The sequence below is a fragment of the Zingiber officinale genome, chromosome 4B (assembly GCF_018446385.1).
Source record: "Zingiber officinale cultivar Zhangliang chromosome 4B, Zo_v1.1, whole genome shotgun sequence".
Classification (NCBI taxonomy): Eukaryota; Viridiplantae; Streptophyta; class Magnoliopsida; order Zingiberales; family Zingiberaceae; genus Zingiber; species Zingiber officinale.
In genome coordinates, this window is record NC_055993.1 from 126,472,834 (window position 1) to 126,496,307 (window position 23,474).

A 23,474-nucleotide genomic window follows, 5' to 3' on the forward strand; every position below is an offset into this window, starting at 1 on the left:
TGTTCCAAACTTTAGCCCAGCAATCTTTTTTTGTTTGACATGCATTCAATATGGCCAAGAGTACTTAGACTCTCGCTCTTCCTCTTCGTAGTTGGTGACAGATGGAGAAGAAGCCGCTCTGAGATAACCATCTTCTTCCAAAGGTTGGTATAGTCACAAGTGATGGCTTCGAGCAATATGTTAAGCTTCTTATTCCCCATGGTCATGCGAGAAAGCTCAGCTTCAAGAACCTCAAATAAAAAATCATAATATATAGTAAATGATTAAAAACTTGAAAAATTAAGTACATGTGTAGAACAAACACATCTTATATCTTTATAACATAACTCACTTTTGCCTTTTCCTTTGATTGAAATTCATGATCGAATTCATCTTTAATTAGATTCGATACCATGCGTGTCCTACAATATACTCCGACCATCAATTTTATTCATGAAGTAAATAAAACTTAAGGTAATATGCACAAATTCATTGATTCTACAACCTAAAGCAATTCGTAAAGAAACATGTGTAAGCATAAAAGGGAGAGATGGATAGATCTAGATTGAGATCAAGGGAGAGATGATTCATTGTAGATGAGTTCATGCTCTCATGTTTCATCTTATGACAAGAGAGGAGAGGAAGAACAATTTATAAGAATTCGCATAACGAGAGATGTATCATCTTATGATCTCACAAGTGTGTCATCACTTAATTTTAGTATATGTTTATCTTAATTAAGTAATAAATAGGAAAATAGAAATATAAAAGGAAAAAAAGGGTCATGTAGTGCAAGTCAAGCCTCCACAAATGAATTAGTATAATATTTGAACAATTTCAATTGGTATCAAGTGACAAGAAGTATTCAAGAGTCTTTCTTGACTAATTTGGAGTCATTAATTGGGTATGGTGGGGAGATGAAAAATTAAACATTAGTTACATAATTAAATATTAATTTGGAAAAGATTAATCATTTTGAAGCTAAGCTTCGATCGAGGAAGGTGAGATATGATCATCCATCCAGCCCCAATAACTTATCCAGCCTAAAAACTACATTGTCTCAAATATATATTGAATTTTTGAAACAATTAGATTCGGCTAGTTTCTTGAGCATTCAACGAGATAGTTTTGTCATCACGATCGATCGAACTCTCTTCTATCTCGACTAGTACTAGATGTTCTGATATCATATTGAATATTCCCATGTGGGGGGAAAAGTAGATTCTGAATCATGTGTTCCCAATGTGATTGCATTGCATTGCATTGCATGAGCCAATAATGCAGTAAACAAAGTTAGTGTAGTGCCCCAGCTTCTCTGGCTTGAAACAAAGGGAGACACGGAAATCTCTTCATTCTGTTTTATCTTCTTTAGCCAATGAGATGAGTGTAGTATTTCGTTTGATATCCACCTTAAATTGTGATTAAAATTAATCTAATTCTTTAGACAATTAGGCATATCTGATTAGTAATATACAAGATAAATTAATTAATAGTGAATAAGGAGCTCAGCCGTGACGTCGATGCTTAACAGTCGATGGACATGTAGATGTATGTACAGTGCCATGTTCAAGTGGCTATGGGACCAAACACTGAAAAGAGTTTGGCCTTTGGCCTCAATCTAATCATATTTGGTTTTTGATGATGCTGATTCCTTCCATGTTTGTCCTCTTCAATGCTCACAATAATGCTCACAAACTGCTCATATCCATCCTCATCACTGTCTCAGGATTGTTAAAACTTTGTACATATTTTTCAGTAATCAATAAAAGTCTGACTGAATGTGAGTTCATAATCAGTACTGAACCAAAAAAACATGGTAGCTGTAGACTGTAGCCATATGTGATACGCATGCATGCACTGGATTATTCTGACTAAATTACTGTCATTTTTAGGCATTATTATTGTTTTTTCAAATTAAAAGTATGTATATTATGTGCTTTAAGTTGAATATAAAAGATACTGCTCTTCTGTTGAATTGATTGTACAATTTGAAAGCGAAAAATTGTTTCCAAACTGTGGGCCGCAAGCAGCCCGACGCATCGGACGGACGGGATTCCATTATTGGGCCCACGGACGGACAAGATCGTACGAGGAAGAGCCAATCAAAACCGTGCTTTTCTCCTATCACATATCGACCCACCTGTTGTCCTACTTTCAACCGTCCATCTCCATCAGAAGGTTGAAATTGGTAAGAGTCGATACGTACCGACATTCTGCACCGCCGTGAGCAGGAGGAGGGAGGGGCAAATTGGTCTTTTCGGGCTCTGTTGGCTGCTACTTGAACCTTGCGGGTGCAACCATGGACGCCGCGGTGGCGGTCTTCTTCCCTGCGACGGAGTAGGAGACCCCGAGGGTCGAATGGCGGCTCTCCGCTAGGTGATGCGGCAGGATGATGCGGAGATTCCGCTCTGAGCTCTGGGGCGGCCGGAAGCCGAGCAAGCACGCTGCCAGCCGATCGTGCCACCGGAAACACGTCGAGGACGGGTAGATCGGAAGCTCGGAGCCGTTCGAAGCAATCCATTCATTCTTCTTAGACGATCACGCTTCTATTCCAACATTCTGCAAACCAAAAAAAAAAAAATCTGATTTTTTGTAGATCGAAATGGAGGAAGTACCATCTCCGGCGCCGTCAGGGGAAGGACAGAGTGTTCTCCATGGAAGGTACGAGATAGGGAGGGTGATCGGGCAGGGTACCTTCGCGAAGGTTCACCTGGCGCGGAATCTCCTCACCGGAAAGGGGGTCGCCATCAAGGTGGTGGGGAAGGAGAAGGTGATCCGGGTGGGGATGATGGAGCAGGTGAAGCGCGAGATATCGGTGATGAAGATGGTTGGCCACCCCAACATCGTGGAGCTCCATGAGGTGATGGCGACGCGCACCAAGATCTACTTCGCCATGGAGCTGGTCCGCGGCGGGGAGCTTTTCTCCAAGGTGGCCCGTTCAGGTCGCCTCCGTGAGGACGCCGCCCGGCACTACTTCCGCCAGCTCGTCTCCGCCGTCGACTTCTGCCATGGGCGCGGCGTCTACCACCGCGATCTCAAGCTGGAGAACCTCCTCCTCGACGAGCAGGGCAACCTCAAGATAGCCGACTTTGGACTCAGCGCCTTCGCCGAGCACGTCCGCCCCGACGGCCTCTTCCACACCGCCTGCGGCACGCCAGCGTACGTCGCGCCTGAGGTGGTCGGAAAAAAGGGCTACGATGGGGAGAAAGCCGACCTCTGGTCCTGCGGCGTCATTCTCTTCGTCCTCCTCGCTGGATTCCTTCCCTTCCAGGACGAGAACATCATCGCCATGTACAAGAAGACCCGCCGAGGGGACTTCCAGTGCCCCCCGTGGTTCTCGTCGGACGCCCGGCGACTCATCACCAAGCTGCTCGACCCAAATCCCAAGACCAGAATCACGGTCGAGCGGCTCACGGAAACCCCATGGTTCAAGAAATCGACGATCACCAGATCGCTTTTCGCTCCGCCGGCTTCGGCCACCGTCGCGGAGGAGCCCGAAATGCTAAACGCCTTCCACCTGATATCCTTCTCCGAGGGTTTCGACCTCTCGCGGCTCTTCGTCGGCGGCAAGTGGCGGGAAGAGGTCCTGCGGCTCGTAACGAGGGAGCCGGCGAGCGGCGTGGTGTCGAGACTGGAAGGATTAGCGGCGGGGTTAGTACCGGGTGACGAAGAGCTGCGCGTCAGGGGTGAGGCTGGAGGGCGAGCAGCGGGGCCGGAAGGGGAAGCTGGCGGTGGCCGCAGAGATCTTCACGGTGGCGCCGTCCGTGCTCGTGGTGGCCGTCCGTCGGGACGGCGGCGATGCGGCGGAGTACGAGACCTTCTGCAGCAATGAGCTCCGGCCGGCGCTGCAAGACATCCTCTGGACCTCATCATCCGATGAAGAAACTGCTGCAGCCTGACCATACGTGTCAATATACTACTGTTTCGGCATATATTGCTCTGTCACTGTTCATCCATGTTCTCCTCCTCCATTAACAGCCCCCTGTAACAGCTTTACTTCATTTCATGCTTGCTCAAGTATTCTGAAATTAGCAGTGTTGTTGTGTCACTCTTCAGTTCATCGTCACGCCTCCGTTGTTGTACTCGTCTCACCTCTGTCAAGTCATCGCATTCACAAAATTGGCGTTTGGATTTTGAATTGCTTCAATGATTTGATAGCAACAGTTCGTTCTAGTGGTGCAGAAACGTGCTCTGCCTCTGCTTCCGGTGACACCTTTTGTCCTTGAAAAAGGTTTGAGGAAGAATTGATCACGGATTGTTGTTCATGCCGCCAGGGTTTGGAGTAGAGGCAGATAATTGAACAATTGTTTAAATAAAGAAAGACAAATAAAAATTGGATATCTAAATTTAATAACTAATTAAAATGTAAATATTTTAAATAATTAAATTAAGAGTTTAATAATATTTAAACGAACTAAATTTAAATTTGTAAAAGAAAATCAAACCAAACTTGAATAATGATTTTTCAGGACTTACTTCTTTTCCAATTTAACTTTGGATTGTTTACAACAACTCTAGTTCTTGTAGCAGCAGCAGAACCATTCAATTCGACTCACATGATGCCAAAGGCATCAGTTTATGCCAATCTCAATGATCTATTAACAATTAATTAACTCTTTAAAACTCTTCAATTATTACTTTGATCACTATGTATTACCAGGTTTTGCATTGCATATGTACTAAGTTTATGTGCTTTGGAGCTGATTAAAATCACTGTAATAATCTATTAAGTATTACATCACTGTCAATATTTAGATCAATTATAATTATTTTCACTATTATCTAAATTTATTTTGCCTTGTTTATCATTTTAATTTTTGGCAATTACCGGCCGCACAGAATGGTGGGCATTTTGGAGTTTGGATTTGTTTGTCCTAATCTCCAGTCTCTCCGTCAACTTGCTTAGCTAACACATTTAATAACCATAAAACCCCTAATTTTCAATCCATGAAGTTGAGTACGGAGTTGGACTTTGCTGCTTCTTCTGTTCTATGAATGCGTCGTCCTTCCTGCTTCTCCGTTCTCTGCAATTAAGAGAGCAGCAGAATCAGAAGCCTTGCTCATCAATTCCGCCATTATCACCACCACCATCACCACCACCGCAATTCATTACTCTCTCTTTCTCTCTCGTGAAACAGCACGAAAGCTGTTCCTTTGCGTTGGCATCCATGCCGAGCAACCTTTGAGCTCACGCGCGCTCTGCTCAAAAGCTCAGAAAAGGCCCTGTTTTTTCCGAGCTCAAAGCTGCAGATTGGTGGATCGGGACCCGAATGATGCTTAAAAATGGAGCCTTTGATGCATAGAGGAGCTCGTTGATCGTCCCTAATCATCTCCCTGAGGCGTGACTTTGTGTTGGACCAAGTACGAGTGTTGCAGAGATGGCGGATGGAGGCGAGGAGGGAGGGAGGAGATAAAGGCCGCGTCTTTCAGTTGGCTCGCAGTTCCTAGGCTTTCGGATCCGTTTCCATCAGATGGGTGGCGTGGGGTTCTTTGCTTTCTACCTGTCCTTTTTCCTGCTGCTGCGGCGTTCTTGGCCGCAATCGCCGCCGCCGCCGAACACGGACGCCTTCTACGTCTTTGAGTTCTTCCGGGAGATGCGAGTGCAGCCTTCCTCCAGAACCGGCAATTCTTCCGACGTCTGCTCGTGGAGAGGGATTACCTGCGACAGCGGCGGCAGCGCGGGGGCGGAGAGGAGGGTGATCGCACTGGAGGTTCCTGGATTCCAATTCACCGGTCCGATCAGTGAAACCACCATCGGGAAGCTCACGGCGCTCCAATCCCTGGATCTGAGCAGGAACGCCATCACTGCCCTCCCTATGGATTTGGTGGAATTGAGCGAACTCGCCAGGCTCAACTTCTCTTCCAATAATCTCACGGGGCCGCTTCCACCTTACATCGGCAACTTCAATCGGATGGAAAGCCTCGACCTTTCCGGCAACGGGTTCTCCGGCGAGATCCCATCGCAGATCAGCGCGCTGTCCAGGTTGAAAGTTCTCGATCTCAGCAGGAACTCGTTGGAGAACGGCATTCCGGAAGCTTTTCTCCAATGCATCTCTCTGGTCTCCATCGATCTCTCCAGCAACAAGCTAAATGGGAGTCTCCCCGCTCGATTTGGCTCTGCCTTTAAAAACCTAAGCACTTTGGTTCTTTCAGATAACCAGATCAATGGAGGTTTACCAGATTTGTCGAGCTTGGATTCTCTCGCCTACCTCGATCTCTCAGGTAACCATTTCAACGGCAACATCTCCCAGGCTTATCATTGGTCTTCTTTAGTTCATCTCGACTTGTCCATGAATGAACTCAGTGGAGATTTTTTCACTGATCTCGTGAATCCACTTCCGTCACTGAAGCACCTTAACCTTGCATTCAATGAATTCTCTGCCCCAAAATTTGATCTCATGAGACTGCCTGCTGCACTAGAATATCTGAACTTGTCGAAGAGTAATCTCAATGGCCAGATTCCGACCAGGATCTCTCTGTCGCATGAGTTGAAGGTGTTAGATATTTCACAGAATCACATCGGTGGCCGCATTCCTGAGCTGAGCACTGAAAACCTGCAAGTGATAGACCTTTCAGTGAACAATCTCACTGGGGAGATACCGAGCTCCTTGCAACAAAAGTTATTCAGCATGGAGAAGTTCAACTTCTCCTACAACAACCTTACTTATTGCGGCCAGAACTTCTCGTTCGAAGTGCTCCGGTCATCATTCGTCGGATCACAAAATCACTGCCCAATTGCAGTGAATCCGGATTGGAGTAGATCCAAGGGAAGCAAAGACAGGAATCTGAAGCTAGGATTGGCAATAGCACTTCCACTGTTCTTGCTCGCAGCAGGGTCAATCTGGTTGGTGCTTAGTTGCAGAAAGAGGCACAGCTTCTGGACGATTAAGAAAATATCTCACAGGGAGGAGAAGAATGTTTCAGGCCCCTTCCACTTCGATGTCAAGCACACGACATCGATCCCCGTTGTCATCTTTGAGAAGCCATTGCTGAATTTTACATTTGCTGACCTCTTGAATGTGACTAACAATTTCGATAGAGAAACCTTGTTGGGAGAAGGGAGGTTTGGGCCAGTGTACAGAGGTTTATTACCTGGAGGCATCCATGTGGCCATGAAGGTTTTGCTTCATCGATCGACAATTTCAGATGAGGATGCCGTAAAGGAGCTGGAGAGGCTTGGCCAGATCAAGCACCCTAACTTGGTGCCCTTAACTGGCTATTGCCTGGCTGGAGGACAAAGGATTGTTATCTATGATTATATGGAGAATGGAAACCTGAAGAGCCTACTTCACGACTTACCGTTAGGCGTGCAATCAACCGAAGACTGGACTACTGATACAACTGAAGGAACCACCACCTGGAGTTTCAGACACAGCATTGCATTGGGCACTGCAAGGGCACTGGCATTCCTCCACCATGGATGCTTCCCTCAGATAGTCCACACAGATGTAAAAGCAAGCAGCATTTATCTAGATTCAGCAATGGATCCTAGGTTAGCTAATTCTGGACTATCGAACATCGAGAGCAATGCAACAGAGAATGAAGCTTCACAGGGGTCACCAGGTTATACTCCTCCAGAGTTTTCAGAAGCGGAAAATGCATCCGCAACTATAAAATCGGATGTCTACAGCTTTGGGGTTGTGTTGTTTGAGCTTACTACAGGGAAGAAACCGATCGGAGACGATTATGCTGAAGAAGGGAAGAGCCATACATTGGTCAGCTGGGCAAGAGCATTGGTGAAAAGAAATGAACTCTCAAGCTTGATTGATCCAAAGATTAGGGAAACAGGATCAGAGAAACAAATGGAGGAGGCATTAAGGATAGCTTACTTGTGCACAGCTGAGTTGCCATCCAAGAGGCCATCCATGCAGCAGATTGTTGGCCTTCTCAAGGATATTGAACCTGTCAATGAGTACTGAATAACAAAATGTTGTTTGTGTTTTCTTTCTCTTTTTTTTTTTCGTTCTTTTCTTGTCTTCTGCTTTAATTTTATCCATGGGAATTGTATAGTGATCATGAGGTGCATAAGAACTAAAGGTCTATCTTTCATCAGCTTTCGATGTACCAAAATGAAACAGATAAATGAAACCTTATTTGCATTCTCTTTTCACAGCCATGGTTGTTCGTTTTTCTATATTCAGTCTGATGTATTCTCAGTAGAAAATACTATTTTCCTTCTCGAGAAAGCAAAGCCTTCAGGCTGGAGTGATAAAATTTAAACTGAAAGTAAAACCTTCAGGTCTAATGAAATGATTCAGCTACTTCATGGCTATTGTTATGCCAGAAAGATTGGATCTTCGTCAATAACTTTCACAGATTATGATATTGGTAAATTTCAAGCGTTTACTTTTCTATTGTGGTTGGTATATTAGGCTACCAGACATATATGTTTTAGTTGGCTTTCTACTACAAGGCCAAAAGGGAATCAGTCTCTTTTGACTAGCGATAGTGTCTCTATGGATCAACCATGACTGAAAGCACAATATATATATATATATATATATATATATATATATATATATATATATATATATATATATATATATATATATATATATATATATATATATATATATATATATATATATATATATTATTGTGGTAATTATACTATTTCATAATTTCAATATAAATAAGCATCATATCTGTTTATTTTAACCCGAGTATACATATACCCCGAATTCCATCCACAACTCATATACATGTGGCCGCCTAAATCACTTCCGGATACCCCACATACTCAGTCCGGATGCCCCGCATACTAAGTCGAGCACCAGAGTCAATTACCATATCAAAACTGTATATGTATATATAAAAGATCCGCTTATTTGAAACCGATCAAAGTGCGAAGAACCTATCTCACCTCCGGCAAGCATTTGATTTTAAAATAATGGATCTTAAAGTTGGTAATATTACTATTAAACTTGACAAAAATTTGATCCCGTCGGTATCAGTTGAATCAGTGACCCGTCGAGTTTCAAGAGCAGTGCCCTCGACAGAGTGAACTCGACCACATCCCAAAACACAGGGGCACGTAATTTGAAAGAAACAAGATAGAAGAAAAACAAACTATAAGACTAGGCACGTGATTTCATAAAAGCTCAAAGTCGAAATAGAAAAAGATACAAAAGCAATGTATTAATATACCAATTCAAACTACATAGGACTACAGAATTAGCAACAAATGCAATAAAAAAAGAAAAAAAATGTCACGTGAGCAAACTCGCCTCACATTTATTATTCTAGGTGAGACGATAACTGTCAGGGAGAATGAGAACATAAGGCAAACAATTCTACCTTCTGAGCAAGCAGCATCTTTTGAACATCAAAAACATGGAGTACAAAAAATCAAGTGCCTTGCGTCTAAATAAGAAGATAAGCTATGTTCCACAGTATACTTTTCTTTGAGGTAAACATTGATAAGGGTCCTAAACTATACCCAAAAGTCAGCAGACAACTAATCTTTTCTTCAGAGAACTGATAGGGATATTTTCAATCGATCTTCACCGATGAATAAATCAGTCTTGTAAACCAAAAGCAAGCATAAAAACCAATTGTTCCCGTCAGCACAAAGAAAGCATAGGAAGCAATCAACATGTACCCAAAGTACAGGATTCCAGAAATGAGCTTGGTTATCTCCAGTTTTGTGAAAAAATAGAATGTCGCATAGAGGAAAAGATAGAGTGCTGAGGATCCAGATGTCAGATAGGACCTCCACCACCACAGGTAATCCTCACTGCATAGCTGGAAATAGCACAAAACGATTGTGATCTCGGCACAGGTGACAATGAGAATGATGAAGACGAGAAAGAGGAACCCAAAGATGTAGTAGAACTGATTTAGCCAAATTGAGGTAAGGATGAAGAAGAGCTCAATGAAAACAGCTCCAAATGGGAGAATGCCACCAATTAGTATGGAGAAAACTGGATTCATATACCAAGCTTGTTCTGGGATCTGTCTAGGGATCTTATTTGTTTTCACAGGATCTTCAATGGCTGGCTTCCTGAAACCCACATAACTGCCAACAAACACAAGGGGCGCTGAAATACCAAACCAAAGGAATGCAAGAGCAAACATTGTGGTGAAGGGCACTGCACCAGATGACTTCTCACCCCAGATGAGAGCATTCAAGATGAAAAAGATAATCGAAACAATACCCGGGAAAGTGAATGCTGTCTGCAAGGTAATTTTCTTCCATTCTGTCCCTTTGAACATCTTGTAAAGGCGGGCAGATGAATACCCCGCGAACAAGCCCATGAAGACCCACAGTAGCAGCATTGCTGTCATGAGTCCACCTCTATTTGATGGAGAGAGAAATCCAAGAACAGCAAAAATCATGGTCACGAGTAGCATACCAAAGAACTGAACACCAGTTCCAACATATACACACAACAAGTCTGAATTGTTTGGAGGCCTAAATACATCCCCATGGACTAGCTTCCATCCTGTCTCTTCTTGAGCTTCTTCTTGAGTCTCAAACTGGTTGTACTTGGAGATATCCCTGTATAGTGTCCGCAGCATAATCATAGCCACCATCACAGACAGGAATAATACAATCAGGAGAGAATTGATAATAGAAAACCAGTGGATTTGGTCGTCATTCATCAGAAGATATGTGTCCCATCGAGAGGCCCACTTCACATCACTCTCCTGGAAGGAAAAGATACAATAAAAGAAAATGATTCAACAATTTAATGAAAACCAACTGGTCAGCTAAGCAGTAATGATAACATTAGCTATAAATGTAAAGAATGCTGTGATATAGTCATATTATCAAAGGGAAAGAAATTCAGACAAACCTGAAACTCAACATCATAGGTGAATATGATATCCTCGTTCACTGCCACCACCTGTGGGCTATCAGAGTTCACAACTGAGCGTTTAGCATGAGGGTCACAAGTACTCAAGCGGGTCTTCACATCATTCCACTGACCTTCATATGCATGATTAACACTGCAATAGATTTGACCAATTTAAGTTCATAAAAGAATAGCATAAATGAAGAGGAAGGGGCAGTCAGGGTAAGGAATAAATGAAAAAATTTCCAACCTGAATGGTTTGACCTCAAATCCCACAATCCTGAAAACGTCAAGTTCTACATCCTTGTGATATTTCACGATAAATGATAAATGGTTGTAGATATAATATGTCCCATTCTTCCCCTGCACAACCATCAAATATTCTTGATAAGTCATGTAATATCGTACTAGTGATTCTCTTATATCTGGAGTATTTATAGGAGATATAGATTACTCCAGATAGATGATCTTTGACTCCAACATGATAGCCCAGCTGATACACAGTACCACTATTCTGGTCCAGCCTTTTCATAGGTACAACAAGTGGAAGATTGTCCAAAATCCTGTCCAAAAATATGTACAGTCACCAATATTATGTGAATTGAAGATATCTAACGAGACAAACTCAAGGACTAGGTTTGTCATACATGTTAACACGATACTCATCCTCTATTTTTTCCTTGAATTCCTTTGCATCCTTGTCAGTAGGTGTAAATTTGCAAGCAATCTTACACATCTTGGGTTCTCTCATTTCAAACTGGCATAGTTAAGAAAAGTTAAATATTATTGGTCATTAGATCAGAGGGATAACTAATACTAAAAGAGTACAGTAGTCAGCAATATACCACATAGACTGAGTTCTCAATACGATCACCACGAAGAACTTCCCCAAGATTTTCTGCACTATCCACAATGTTGATTGGACGACAGTATGGTAGAGAATAATATGAATATGGAAGTTGTGTTTTTATTGAAGTCAGCTTGTTCACTTTCACTGCAAGTGGATCTTTCTGCAGAGAAACAGTGGAAGTTTGTGACGTTAGGTTACATTATGCACAAATATAATTATCGAAATAATTTCCATTTGCATATCAAATTAAAAATAGATCTTATCTGGAGAAAGTAAACAAGATTACAATTCATATATGAGAAAGGCAAAGTTATGAAAATTGCATGCAGGCTGCCTGTGATTGAATCACTTCATAACATAGATGAAATATATGTAGGAATACATCAGTGCATGTGCTCATGAATGGGAATCGACTTAACATTAATTGTATCCAGAAAAAGTGGTTTTCATGTTAGCAATACAGGTGTAATAGTTTGTCCCAACCATATAAGAGAGAACAAAATGTAAATGTAATATAATAAGTTTGTAGCACTTACAAATAGGCAAACCAAACGATAGATTAGTACTTGTGCATCATATGTTATGTGGAATTGGAAATCTTCTCTACAAAGCATTATCACCATTGTGCTTCCCCTCGTTATCACATTCCCCCCTTAATCTAATTGCTTGAACCGTGTCATTATTTATTTGTTTCTTATATCATCTACAAATGAATTTCTAATTCATTAGTATCAAAAGCTTAGCAAATCTCACATCAAGCTCGGTACTCATATTATAGCAAAGTATCCATAAAGTGTCTATCCACATCTTATCATTTTCAATCAGATCATATTTCCTTTCTCAATTTTCTCATATTTCTTTTATAATTTTATCATATCAAATACACACACATACAAACTAATATTATTTCATATCAATATTTATAAAAATGATAATTTGGGATCAACTAATAAATTAGATTGATTTTCGTGAGTCAATAGAAAATTAAAGCAGCTTCAGTGTCTGAATACATGCAGGTGTAAGCAATGCAGTGAAGGAAAATGCATGAATGTGAGCTTTAACCAAAACCTTGCAGATAATCTATTTAAGAAATAGATATGAAGTGCCGATGAAGTTCAGCATTCAATCAACAGTGATAGCCCTAGTAGGGAAAGCTAGAAATTTGGAACCTACTCAGCAACTGTAAAGAAATCATAAAAGTAACCAAAATGGACAAAACAACAAAACCAAGACTACGTATAACCCTTAACAGATTAGCAATACATCATTCAATGCAGCGGCAGATACCTAACAGTCAAAAGTTTACAGATCTTTACAAGCAGAAATATTCATCGACCTGTATTACATCATAGAAAAATGTGGGTTCATGAACGATCAAAAGAAGAGCACCTACAACATCTCATAATGAAAAAGCAAGGCTCGGAAGGAATTCACAACAGAATAATAAATCATATAATCGAATAAAACTATACACAATGTTTGCGTAAGAGTACACAGAGGTAGAGAGTTAGGGAAACTCAATTCTAGGACCACCAAGAAAGGTTGATAGTGATAGTACAGATCAAATGAACTCCAATCAAGAATATATCAAAACGATAACGAATATTAAGATGCACGCCTGTAATCCCACAAATTTCGCGCATTAAATCTACCAAATAATGCACCTAAACAATAGATCCAAAAGATCCAAGTTGAATAAAAGCAAATCCAAAGATTTAAGATCGACTACTGCGAGGCGAAATCAATAGCTGGATGGAGGGAAAGGGGATTAAAAGACCTGGTGGAAGTCGGCCGGGGCGACTCCGGGAAGGTAGAAACCATGCCCTCCGGTGGGGAAGAGAACAAGCACAAGGGCGATCCACGGGAGGATCCACTCCATCGTTGCGAGTAGGGTTCGCAGAGAAACAGGAGAGACGGGAGAGGACCATCTTTCTCATCGGGGTAGAAAATAGACAGTCAGACAACCTGGACAGCGGGTCGGGTTTAACGTACCCGACCCACTCAATTTTGGACAAAAATGTGCACATCCGTTGGTTCACCTAAACCATCAAGACGTCAAAAAGACCAAAAGACCCACTCCTCTTTTTTCTTTTCTTTATTTAACAAGTCTCCGGACTCAGCACATCGAATATACCTTTGTTTCTTGTTTGCTTGGATTATAAGGGAAGGGGATGCCTCGCTTTTTTTTAAAAAAAAAAAAATCACAATATGGTTTTTGCTTGCCTATTCAGCTATTTCCAATTCAAAAATATTATACAATGGCTTTCATAACTCATGGTACAATAACAAAACGCTGAAATAATTTTTTATTTAGTGTTTGAATTTCAACTACGGCGCATATATATTTCTCTAGTAAAATAAAAAATCTGTATTTCCAAATTTACCTTGTGGCCAATATTCTATGACTCCGGACCATCCACCTTGAGATTTATTTGCATTCACACAATTAAGAGGCGCTTTATACATCAATTATCATAATCTGAAAATAAACACTGCATTTTGAAATCAAGAGCATAACCAAGAACAAAAATGGGCATAGATCAGAAATAAAAGATAAAAGTTCAAATTGATAAGAAAAACAGTTTCCTCTACATTATATTGCCAATCACAGATGTCAGAAAGCTTATGGCTAGTTGGCTCACTATTTATCTTTTTTTTTCGCAAATCAAAAATATATCAAAGATGTCAGAAAACATTATGATTTCTGACTAATTATTATGGTCGCCTCATTAACCTAATCCTAAGATCACTTGTGTTATCAGCACTGGTTTAACTCAATCCATCAAACAATCTACACAGAATGAATAAAACACCATGTATAAGATGAAGTATCTCTAGCCTTTCTTTACATAAATATTTCCATCAAACATAAATTAAATCAGTGAAGGGCTTAGATTTTTAGCCCTTTCTGCGATAGGAGATTAATCTACACCCTCAAAGCTAACTGATCTTGCCATGTAATCTTTCTCTTTGCCACCTTGTTTGATGATTCATGTACAACATCACGACAAATCGAAAGGTTGAGATCATTAGCCACAGAATTGTCTTCCACTAAACTCTTCCTCAACTTATCAGACTTCATAGGCTCGACGCTGAAGCTGGACGGATACTCCTCTGTATCCTCACCAATCTGCATAAGAACATCCATTGTCATTACAGAATACATGATTTTGTTGCTTACGGACATCGTAATTCATTCAGTCTTGTAGCATGAGTGGGCGGTAGTTACTGGCAACAAGACCTGATTCAGGTCTATCAGGGCAGAAGTGCTTGGAGTATCAGCATCTCTCAGTTTTGATCTTTGGTCTTTAGCAGGGAGTTGAGGAAATGCATTTGCATTTGAAGGTTGGCCAATCAAGGACTGACTCTGTGATTTCTTTTTCAGCCTCAATTGTTTAGTTCCAGATGGATTCTGGGATAGGCTTTTGTACCGTCTCTGCAAGAATCTAGAGCATTGCAAATAGAGCAGAGGATTATATTATTGAAAGAGTTAACATCTGATTTACAACTATAGGTCTTTTAAACTCTTATACATTCAACAATTCCAAGCATATAGAGTAAGAACATAATGTAATGTAATTAAATTATACAAAACTTGTGCCAAAGAGAAAATTATATATGCTTTCGTTCTACTTTAAGGAGCTCCTTAAAAAGTGAATGAAATTTCAGAAATACATAAAATATTTTGATTCAGGATAATGGAAAATTGCTTTTCTGTGTATGGATTTTTTTTCCTTTTTAAAAATATTATTAAAAAAATGGTAATTTAGAATTAGAGTGGAGTATATGAAAACTAGAATAGATACTGACTTCACTTCAGCAAGAAGTTTAAGCTTCTTCTGATTAGCTATCTGCAGTTTCTTCCTCTTTGCTTCAGTTTCCTGTCACAAATTACTACGATAAGATTTTTCTGGGAAAAAGAAAAACATATAGTAGTTATATGTGGGATAAGTATTTTCACAAGATTAACAGTGTTCGTGAAATTTTGAAATGTTTTGGCTGTGATTTTTGAGATGCCTAGACTAATACAAGCACTCTCAATAGAGGAAACAAAGAAAAGGAATGATAGATCTAGATCAATTTGAAAGGGAAATCAGAGGAGGCAAACTTTTAAGGGGGGACAACAAATTCTAATATCAAGAACCATAGAAAGATTTAGTACAATAATAATGGTATGTAGCATCCCAATCATCATCTTGTAAAGGTGATACTGGAAAGTCAGGGTTTTCTAGATATCTAGAAACCCAAGGGTTTCAAGAAGGAACACAGGTCTCAAATTTTTTAGATTGCAAATCCTGATATGAGAAAAATCCCGAGAGTGAAAGAAAGGGATGAGCACCACAGGATCTCACCTCGACCAGATCTCCATAATCCCGCAAGAGACTCTGATGCCTGATCCTTGCCTTGGCCTCCTCGCTTAACTTCTGGCCTTTCCTCATCGCGGCGGCACCCAAATCTCACCTTTGGAGGCGGAAGTGGAGCGAAACCCTAGCACGCAGGCCACATATGGGGAAAGGCTCCTCCTTGGCAAGGGGTGATGGTAGAAGCAGACGTGGTGGGGTTTGCTCCTCCCTCAATTTTCTGAGGTCTGGCCATGACCAAAAGGCCCATATAAATTGCACACAGGAACAGGAGAAGGGCTGGCAATTTGCTGCTCGGTGGAGATGGATGGAGGGTTTTCTGGTCTTCAGAGGGGCAAATCTGGCAACCTCGGAGCAGTAGCATTGTGTGTGAGAGAGAAAGAGGAGAGGAGAGGTTCGGTTGGGTGAATGGTGATGCACATCCGAAGACACTCGCTCGCTTCTTCATTCTATCATTTCTCCCCTTTTTTGATTTCTCACCTCATCCTACCGATGCTCCTTTTTCCTTAGGCCTTGGTTTCCTCCACCCTCCTATGACTCACTCGCTCCTGGTCCAGGATGGGCCAAGGAGCCAGAGACATGGATGGAATGGACTTGATCTTGGAGGGTAGAGATTCCTTTCGATCTGCCTCTTTGGCTTTGGTTGACAGGGAAGGAAGGAAGAAGGGTGGAGGAGAGAGAGAGAGAGTGACGGGTAGTTGTGCCCTGTGATGTTGCAGCTGCCTTCTTGTGCCTGCAATCGGACATTAATGTCACCGCCTTATATGGTGGAGATGGTCGAATAGAACACAAATTCCTCTTCATTGGCCGAGAATGTTTCATTTTGCAACTCATACTTTAACTATTGTTTCCTTAGACCTCCAATATTTAAAATATTATATGTTTTACTCTCTATAGATTGTAAATTGGCTATTGGGTCTAAATAAAGCCCAACTCGGTCTATTCCTTCGATAGTTCGATAGGAAGAAGAACGCGTCTCTGCGTATGAATCCGTCAAAAGGTCGTAACGCGTCGCTGACGAACGATATAACTGTATATATATATATATATATATATATATATATATATATATATCTCTGTTATGTTGTCCTCTGTACATCAAACGCCGGTTTCTCCGTTCCGCTTCCGTTCCGGCCATCTTCGCTAACCCTAATTTTCCTTCTGTCCGAGCCACCGATCGATCTATTGTCCACGGCATGGGGAACACGGAGAAGCTGATGAACCAGATCTTTGAGCTCAAGTTCACCTCTAAGAGCCTGCAGCGGCAGGCGCGCAAGTGCGAGAAGGAGGAGAAGTCGGAGAAGCTCAAGGTGAAGAAGGCGATCGAGAAGGGCAACATGGACGGCGCCCGGGTCTACGCCGAGAATGCCATCCGCAAGCGCACGGAGCAGATGAATTACCTCCGTCTCGCGTCCCGTCTCGACGCTGTAGTCGCGCGACTCGATACACAGGCCAAGATGCAGGCCATCGGAAAGTCCATGGGATCTATCGTGAAGTCGCTCGACTCCGCCCTCGCCTCTGAGAACCTCCAGAAGATGTCCGAGACCATGGACCAGTTCGAGCGGCAGTTTGTCAACATGGAGGTTCAGGCCGAGTTCATGGAGGGCGCTATGGCAGGGTCCACTAGTCTCTCCACTCCTGAGTCCGAGGTTAACAGCCTCATGCAGCAGGTCGCCGATGACTACGGTCTCGAAGTTTCCGTAGGTCTCCCTCAAGCTGCGTCGCATGTCATTCCTCCTGCCAAGGAGAAGGAGTCGGTGGACGAGGATGATCTTTCGAGGCGCTTGGCAGAGCTGAAGGAGAGGGGCTAGGATTAGCTCTTCTCAAGGTGACTTTTTTTTGTTTAATTTATCTTTTCTTTATTTGTCAACATAAACGAAAATTTGAGAATTTATGATGAAGAATAATCATAATTTCCTAACGACGGTGTGCTGTATGTTTTGTCCAACCAACTGTTTTTATAATCTATAGGCTTACAGGAAAAGCTATTATTTTAATGTTAATGTCCAGCATCAAAAGATTTGAATTTAAAGATTGAAATTCTAGAAAGAGTTCAGTCAGATACCGTAAGTGAGTTTTGCCTATGGCAAATATGGAGTTTGTTTAAAATTGGAGGGAAGGCATTTTCCCCCACATGATGGATTCCTAAACGGAGGAAGTCAAATGCTTCAAACAAATGGTATACACCCAAGCTTTCAGACCCTCGTAGGGCAAGATGTATATTTCACATGGAGGGCCATGGGCATCACACATAAATGTTGTAAAAGAAATCAAAATCTTTTCGTTTATTCTTAAGGAGCTGATGATTATTTCTGTTCAAATGCAACAAGACCTGTAGTTCTTGTTGCCATGCAGAGTGCACTTTCCTCTCTGAATAGTGTTGTCATTTAGTAGTTCTATAGCATTAACCTATAGAGAAAAAAGGTGAATATTTTGGTAAAATATGTCAACAAAAAATTAATGTGTAATAAGCAGCAAATCGAGATGTGTAACCCGGTTTATGTTTTTTCCATTTGAATATAATCCATTTATTCTTCTTGATTGTTGGCAGTGGTGCATCCTTCCAAGCATGAATGAAACAGTTGCTTATACACCACTGGAGTTAGCTAACATGTAGCAAAAATGTCACAAAGCCACTGAAATGCAACTCATGTGATAGTCTAATATTGTCAACACAAAGTTATAAAATATCCTTTATGCTTTCCACTCTATCAATTCAAATCCTTCAATTATAAAATTTGTTGGTCACCTTTGAGTATATTCATATAATTTCAATCTATTTCTCTCACTTTCTCTGGTGGTATACCATTTATTATGCTAATATGATCCTTAGCTGCCTATAGAACCATGTATTGGTGATTTCCCTTGCAGCCTGTGTGGAATTCTATGATTATTGAAGGCTGATGTGAATGAATTGATTCTTAATTGTATAGCAAGTTGCTTATTGTAACAGAAGTACTTTGAAATGAAGGGTTAGATTATGCGCTAGAAGGTTAGGGTTGATTCTCTGGCCAAAGTATTTTGCCCTTGCTACTCTTTAGATGACAACTTATTTGTCATGAAGTTTAGCTGCTGTGACTTGAAGCAGTTAGTAAATATTGCTTATATTTTAATGAATCTTCTTTTTTTCTGAAGTAGGTTTTGATTATACTTGTATTTATTCACACCAGTGACTCTTGTGTGTGACTCTTGAGAAAGGGAGATCTTTATTTTGACAAAAGGATGAACGTGCTGGTTAGTAGCTATATGGTTCATGCATACCATAAGGGCACTGATACTGACTACCATTCTGTTAAACTGAAAGTTTAAGACTTGCTACTTACGTGTGATATCTTAGTAGTAAGAAAACCACAGGTCTATCAGAGTATAAGACATCTGAGTTTTCACCTTTCTTTTTCTATCCAGTTTATGACTATTTATGGACAATAATAGTTCTTATGAGCATAAATTTGAATGTAAAGCTAGGTAAAATTAGATGAGAATTAGATTTCCCATTGTCATCAAGTTGGGTTACTCTCAACTTTAGGGGTTGGCTACATTTCATCCTTTGCTAAGAGGCATCCTTCTCCAAACTGTTCTCCAAAGGCTTTTGGCTTTGGAGACTTATCTTCCTCTGCTCAGGTGATATTTTCAAATCCATTTCCTTTATTCTTCCATTGTTTTCCTTAAAAAATTGCACCACCATTTAAACATAGAAATACCTCCTATCTACTCTGCTTTATATGTTGCTTCCTTCTTGCTCAAGATACTAACTGGACTGATTGGACCACTCTGTATACTGGACTTCTCTATCCCACTACTTACGGATTAAAAGGCCTATCCTTGGTTAGGTGAGAAGTCTAGTTGGCTTTATGCTGCTTTATAAATGAAGCAATGCGCCTCTTGTCTTCAAACCCCTTGTCAAGGACGGCCCTGAAGCTTCATCTCCTTAACAAAGTTAGGCTATCCACGTATCGTTTCAACTTTTAATCTCAAGGCAATGTATAGATGGGACGATGAGTCCCAATGTTGGATTAATGCACATCTAGACTGCACAATGCAATTATGGACTTCTAGTACTCGTGCCTGAAGTGCCTAGTCCAAGTAACATAGTTAATGAGTGTGGGTCAAAATGTCATTCAAGTGACAATGGCAGGGGTTCTTTAGTGAGAAGAAAAAGACAAACACGTGACTATTCTCTTTACAGGTTCAGATGAATCCTGTAAAATTGCTCTTCTGCTAGCTGATTGAAAAGATAGCAAATAGGTCCCTTCAAGTTTTCGTTGCCCAAACTAATTCTCTGCACTGATAATAATTCAATCTTGTAAATCATGCTTGCCTTGGAAGGAGCTTCATGTGTTTAAAGACAATATTTATGAAGATCATACTTAACAAAGATGTATCAGTTAACACAAACTTCAAGCTCCTATAGTCACTCTGATGTAAATATGTTCGAGGTTCAGTTTTCACATTGCTTCCTTTTTTATTTGTGAAAACTGACATGCCTACAAATTCTGGTTTAACCTTTCTGAATAAAGTTCCCTTTTGACTATGGCACGTGAATATATATGTATATATAATTGTGTTGCTATATGGTTTTTTCTTTCTACCCATATCCTCCCAGAATTGTAAGTCATTCTCAATTTTCATGGTAGATAAGAGTACTTTACTTTTATGGGCTTGCATATCTGTTTGCTATAATTTGGCTAACTGATTTCTTTAATAGTTTGCAAGAACTATTTAGCTTGAGTCTGTTTATCTGTGTGACGTTTAGTTCATTACTTTTTCTTCATTTCAGGTGTTGGAAACACCTTGCCAGCTGGAGCCACTGTAAGTGCATCAGCTGTGATTCTCAGTTATTGCCAATAATTTTACATACTCATATATCATATGTAACATATTTACTATCAGCCACATCGTATTTGAACTCGGGGATATCAAAGATCTTGTTTGCATATCTTATGATGAATCCAAACGCACTGATTGAAACTTGTGGTGGATTCCACCAAATAGATTGAAACTCTAAATGATTTCTGCAGACCAACTCAACATTTCTTGAGATTCTGTTTCAACAAAGCTGCTCTGAGGTCCTCATTGGTTTGTTGGTTTGTGGCCTGAATATTTAAATATTTTTAAGTTTCTTTGGTAAAGTTAGATGTTAATCGAGTTAAATGATGAGGTTGGTTGGCGATGCAATTTATTTATGTCCTAATTGTTTGATCCAATCACTCATCAGTGACTTGACGGCACCAATTGAAACTTTTGTTGATCTCACCATCATCCCCCACATTGTTTCATGTCCATTAGGAAGCCAACAAATGTGTGCGATCGCACGCTGACAAGCATTAAACAAAAAGAAATTGTCTAATTATCGTCTTCACCTTTTGATAAAGGGAGTAGTCATTCTTGTCCCTCAAATAATTGGATCGAAGAAGAGCCATCTAGATGGTAATCCTATTGGCTTATTAATATCTACTTGTTAGAATGGGTTTTTTGTGTTTTTTTTTGTCAATATCTTTTAGAGATTATTTGATTTTTGCTCTTCTTGACTTGATCAAAAATTTTATAGACTATGGATACAAGAGCTGAGACTAATTCCCAATTGTTTTGGTCGAACTAATTGATCTAGTTTTAGTTTTGGCTGCTCAGGTTAGAAGCATACCAAAAGATATCTCCCTTTTGGGATAATGTTGTATCTTGCCAAGCGAATATAGTCAATTCATTCGAGTAACTCATCAAAAAATTGAATGAATAAGCTTGTTTTGCGTCACATAAGATATTTTTGATCTGGATATAAGAAATCATCCTTATTATTCCAAGTAATGGGTTCAATGCTCACGTTGGGTATATTTATGATTGATTGAATTACTGGTGATGCTGGATTGACACGTATGCTTCTTGAGATTATAAAAAAAAAGTGAAATGTTATTATCGCTCGACATTTTCTGTGTGAGTCTTCTCTTTGTAACAAATCGTATCCAAACATAGATCAGCACAATACAAACTAAAAATAAAATTCTATTGCTATCATTTTTACTATGAAAATGTGCATTGATTGCAAAAAAGAAACGTGAAACGTTAGAGGGGCCCATCGTTTGTTGGATAACAAAATTCCATAGCTGTCAATATTTGCTATGATGAAGGTTTATGCTCTACATAATCGACGACCAAATCTACAATTAGGGCATTTGCAATCATCAATTACAAATCTCCAACTAATGTCGAATCTTAATCATCGATAGCAAAGTTTAAGAACTGTTATTCTTACCATAGGAATATACTAAAACATTGTAAAACTTAAGGTTCATACGAACTAGAAGCAATTCGTGCTACTGAAGAAGTGCGTAGGAATTGATTTAGAGTTCGCATGTAACTAGTATGGATTAGCTTCGGTTCAGATTAATTAAGATCTAGAATCGATGAGATAGAGAGGGAGAGAGGCTTGGCATTGCAATGCATGCATTGGCTTAACCTTTTTGCACAGATCTCAATAAGAAGAAGAAGAAACAATCAGAAAGAAACAGACTGCAGATATATAATACACCATCCAAAGTGTCTGTGGAAATGCTTCAGGCACGACGGCGAGGAAGAAGAAGTGGTGGAGTTTTGGGGAGTCAAAGACTCAAAGCCAAAGCAAAGCAGGCAGCGATCTTAACGGGCGCGCCTGCCTACCTGCCTGCCTGCCACCTGCCTTTATCGGGTCGGGCGCGGTGACTGTGCTGGGTGTCTGCCATTCCCACCCGACAACAAGACCTCCTTCCTCATTCACCGCCGACTCCGTCCTTCACTAAATTCTGCATGCATTTCCATGCACATTACTGGCTCAGTTCAGGGACATGGTTTCTTAACGATATCAATATTATAATTATAAATAAATATAAAAAAGCATCATAGCATAGCAAGAGTATTTGGGAGAATTACTGACGAGATCATTTGGTTGCAGTCCCGATTGATTTGGTCAAATGCCTTTTTCCAACACTGACACTCCATTTTAATAACCTCCTTAATTTCCTTAATATATAGATAGGAGTCGACACAAAGGAAAGGAGTTCATCCATGTTGAAATTTCATTTCTTTGGAAGAAACTATAATATTTATATTAATTAATAATTAACCCTACGAGCCGGCCAGCCGTGCCACAACTCCCAACATGGTCCAACCTTTTCCACAAGGACACAAAAAACCATTGCAGTACTGTCAGGACCTCCACCCTTTAAGTATTCATACTCACTGATTCATCTCCTGGATTGGCCTCAAAAAGCACTTAACTTTTAATGAACTCCAATGTGAATTGTACTCTGCCTTCTGAACAGTGTAACCAAAAGGAAAGGAAAAAAAAAAGAAATAAAGAAAAAAAAGTAAGAAGGTTTATATATTCTTCTTGGGATTGGCTAATGGCTTCTCCACCAACAACGCACTTCTCTCCTCTTCTCTATATGTATGCCTTTCTCCTCTCCTCAATTGCCATCACTCTCATCAGTTTACTCTCCTCCTTTTACTCATCCT

The 23,474-nt window shown here is 40.5% G+C and overlaps 4 protein-coding genes and 1 pseudogene across 5 annotated transcripts; 3 read left to right on the top strand and 2 right to left on the bottom strand.

Moving 5' to 3' along the window:
- Positions 1 to 2,203: 2,203 nt before the first annotated feature.
- On the top strand, positions 2,204 to 4,013 carry LOC121976527 (annotated as a pseudogene).
- Positions 4,014 to 4,892: 879 nt separating this feature from the next.
- Positions 4,893 to 8,089, top strand: LOC121976528 (probable LRR receptor-like serine/threonine-protein kinase At2g24230). The gene has a single exon (XM_042528718.1). It carries the CDS (start codon positions 5,451 to 5,453, stop codon positions 7,896 to 7,898), a length of 2,448 nt encoding a protein of 815 aa, XP_042384652.1. The 5' UTR covers positions 4,893 to 5,450; the 3' UTR covers positions 7,899 to 8,089.
- A 997-nt stretch (positions 8,090 to 9,086) lies between these two features.
- LOC121976529 (transmembrane 9 superfamily member 8-like) lies at positions 9,087 to 13,574 on the bottom strand. The gene is made up of 7 exons (XM_042528719.1): positions 13,406 to 13,574; positions 11,624 to 11,788; positions 11,426 to 11,535; positions 11,233 to 11,341; positions 11,029 to 11,141; positions 10,779 to 10,932; positions 9,087 to 10,629 (listed from the first exon to the last, which is right to left on the bottom strand). The coding sequence occupies exons 1-7, from the start codon at positions 13,505 to 13,507 to the stop codon at positions 9,472 to 9,474; spliced, it is 1,911 nt and encodes a 636-aa protein (XP_042384653.1). The 5' UTR covers positions 13,508 to 13,574; the 3' UTR covers positions 9,087 to 9,471.
- An 855-nt stretch (positions 13,575 to 14,429) lies between these two features.
- LOC121976531 lies at positions 14,430 to 16,793 on the bottom strand. Of its 2 annotated transcripts, none has more exons than XM_042528722.1 (4): positions 15,981 to 16,793; positions 15,439 to 15,509; positions 14,870 to 15,074; positions 14,430 to 14,758 (listed from the first exon to the last, which is right to left on the bottom strand). In XM_042528722.1, exons 1-4 carry the CDS (start codon positions 16,065 to 16,067, stop codon positions 14,555 to 14,557), a joined length of 567 nt encoding a protein of 188 aa, XP_042384656.1. In that variant the 5' UTR covers positions 16,068 to 16,793; the 3' UTR covers positions 14,430 to 14,554. The 2 variants fall into 2 exon arrangements, with proteins under 2 accessions (XP_042384656.1, XP_042384655.1); XM_042528721.1 differs by having other exon boundaries at positions 14,858 to 15,074; positions 15,981 to 16,786.
- Positions 16,794 to 17,063: 270 nt separating this feature from the next.
- On the top strand, positions 17,064 to 20,980 carry LOC121976530 (ESCRT-related protein CHMP1-like). Its single transcript, XM_042528720.1, has 2 exons — positions 17,064 to 17,817; positions 20,767 to 20,980. Exon 1 carries the CDS (start codon positions 17,186 to 17,188, stop codon positions 17,798 to 17,800), a length of 615 nt encoding a protein of 204 aa, XP_042384654.1. The 5' UTR covers positions 17,064 to 17,185; the 3' UTR covers positions 17,801 to 17,817; positions 20,767 to 20,980.
- The last annotated feature ends 2,494 nt before the right edge of the window (positions 20,981 to 23,474 follow it).

What these genes read in the sequence shown, in the direction of transcription:
- LOC121976531 (XM_042528721.1), bottom strand. Translation starts at nt 16,067, where the DNA reads ATGAGGAAAGGCCAGAAGTTAAGCGAGGAGGCCAAGGCAAGGATCAGG. An exon ending in AAACTTCTTGCTGAAGTGAA is followed by an intron (nt 15,075 to 15,438) that starts GTCAGTATCTAT and finishes GCAATGCTCTAG; the next exon opens with ATTCTTGCAGAGACGGTACA. An exon ending in TGAATCAGGTCTTGTTGCCA is followed by an intron (nt 14,759 to 14,857) that starts GTAACTACCGCC and finishes GTTCTTATGCAG; the next exon opens with ATTGGTGAGGATACAGAGGA.
- LOC121976530 (XM_042528720.1), top strand. Translation starts at nt 17,186, where the DNA reads ATGGGGAACACGGAGAAGCTGATGAACCAGATCTTTGAGCTCAAGTTC.
- LOC121976528 (XM_042528718.1), top strand. Translation starts at nt 5,451, where the DNA reads ATGGGTGGCGTGGGGTTCTTTGCTTTCTACCTGTCCTTTTTCCTGCTG.
- LOC121976529 (XM_042528719.1), bottom strand. Translation starts at nt 13,507, where the DNA reads ATGGAGTGGATCCTCCCGTGGATCGCCCTTGTGCTTGTTCTCTTCCCC. An exon ending in TCAAAGATCATCTATCTGGA is followed by an intron (nt 11,142 to 11,232) that starts GTAATCTATATC and finishes ATGGTTGTGCAG; the next exon opens with GGGAAGAATGGGACATATTA. An exon ending in TTTGAGGTCAAACCATTCAG is followed by an intron (nt 10,933 to 11,028) that starts GTTGGAAATTTT and finishes AATCTATTGCAG; the next exon opens with TGTTAATCATGCATATGAAG.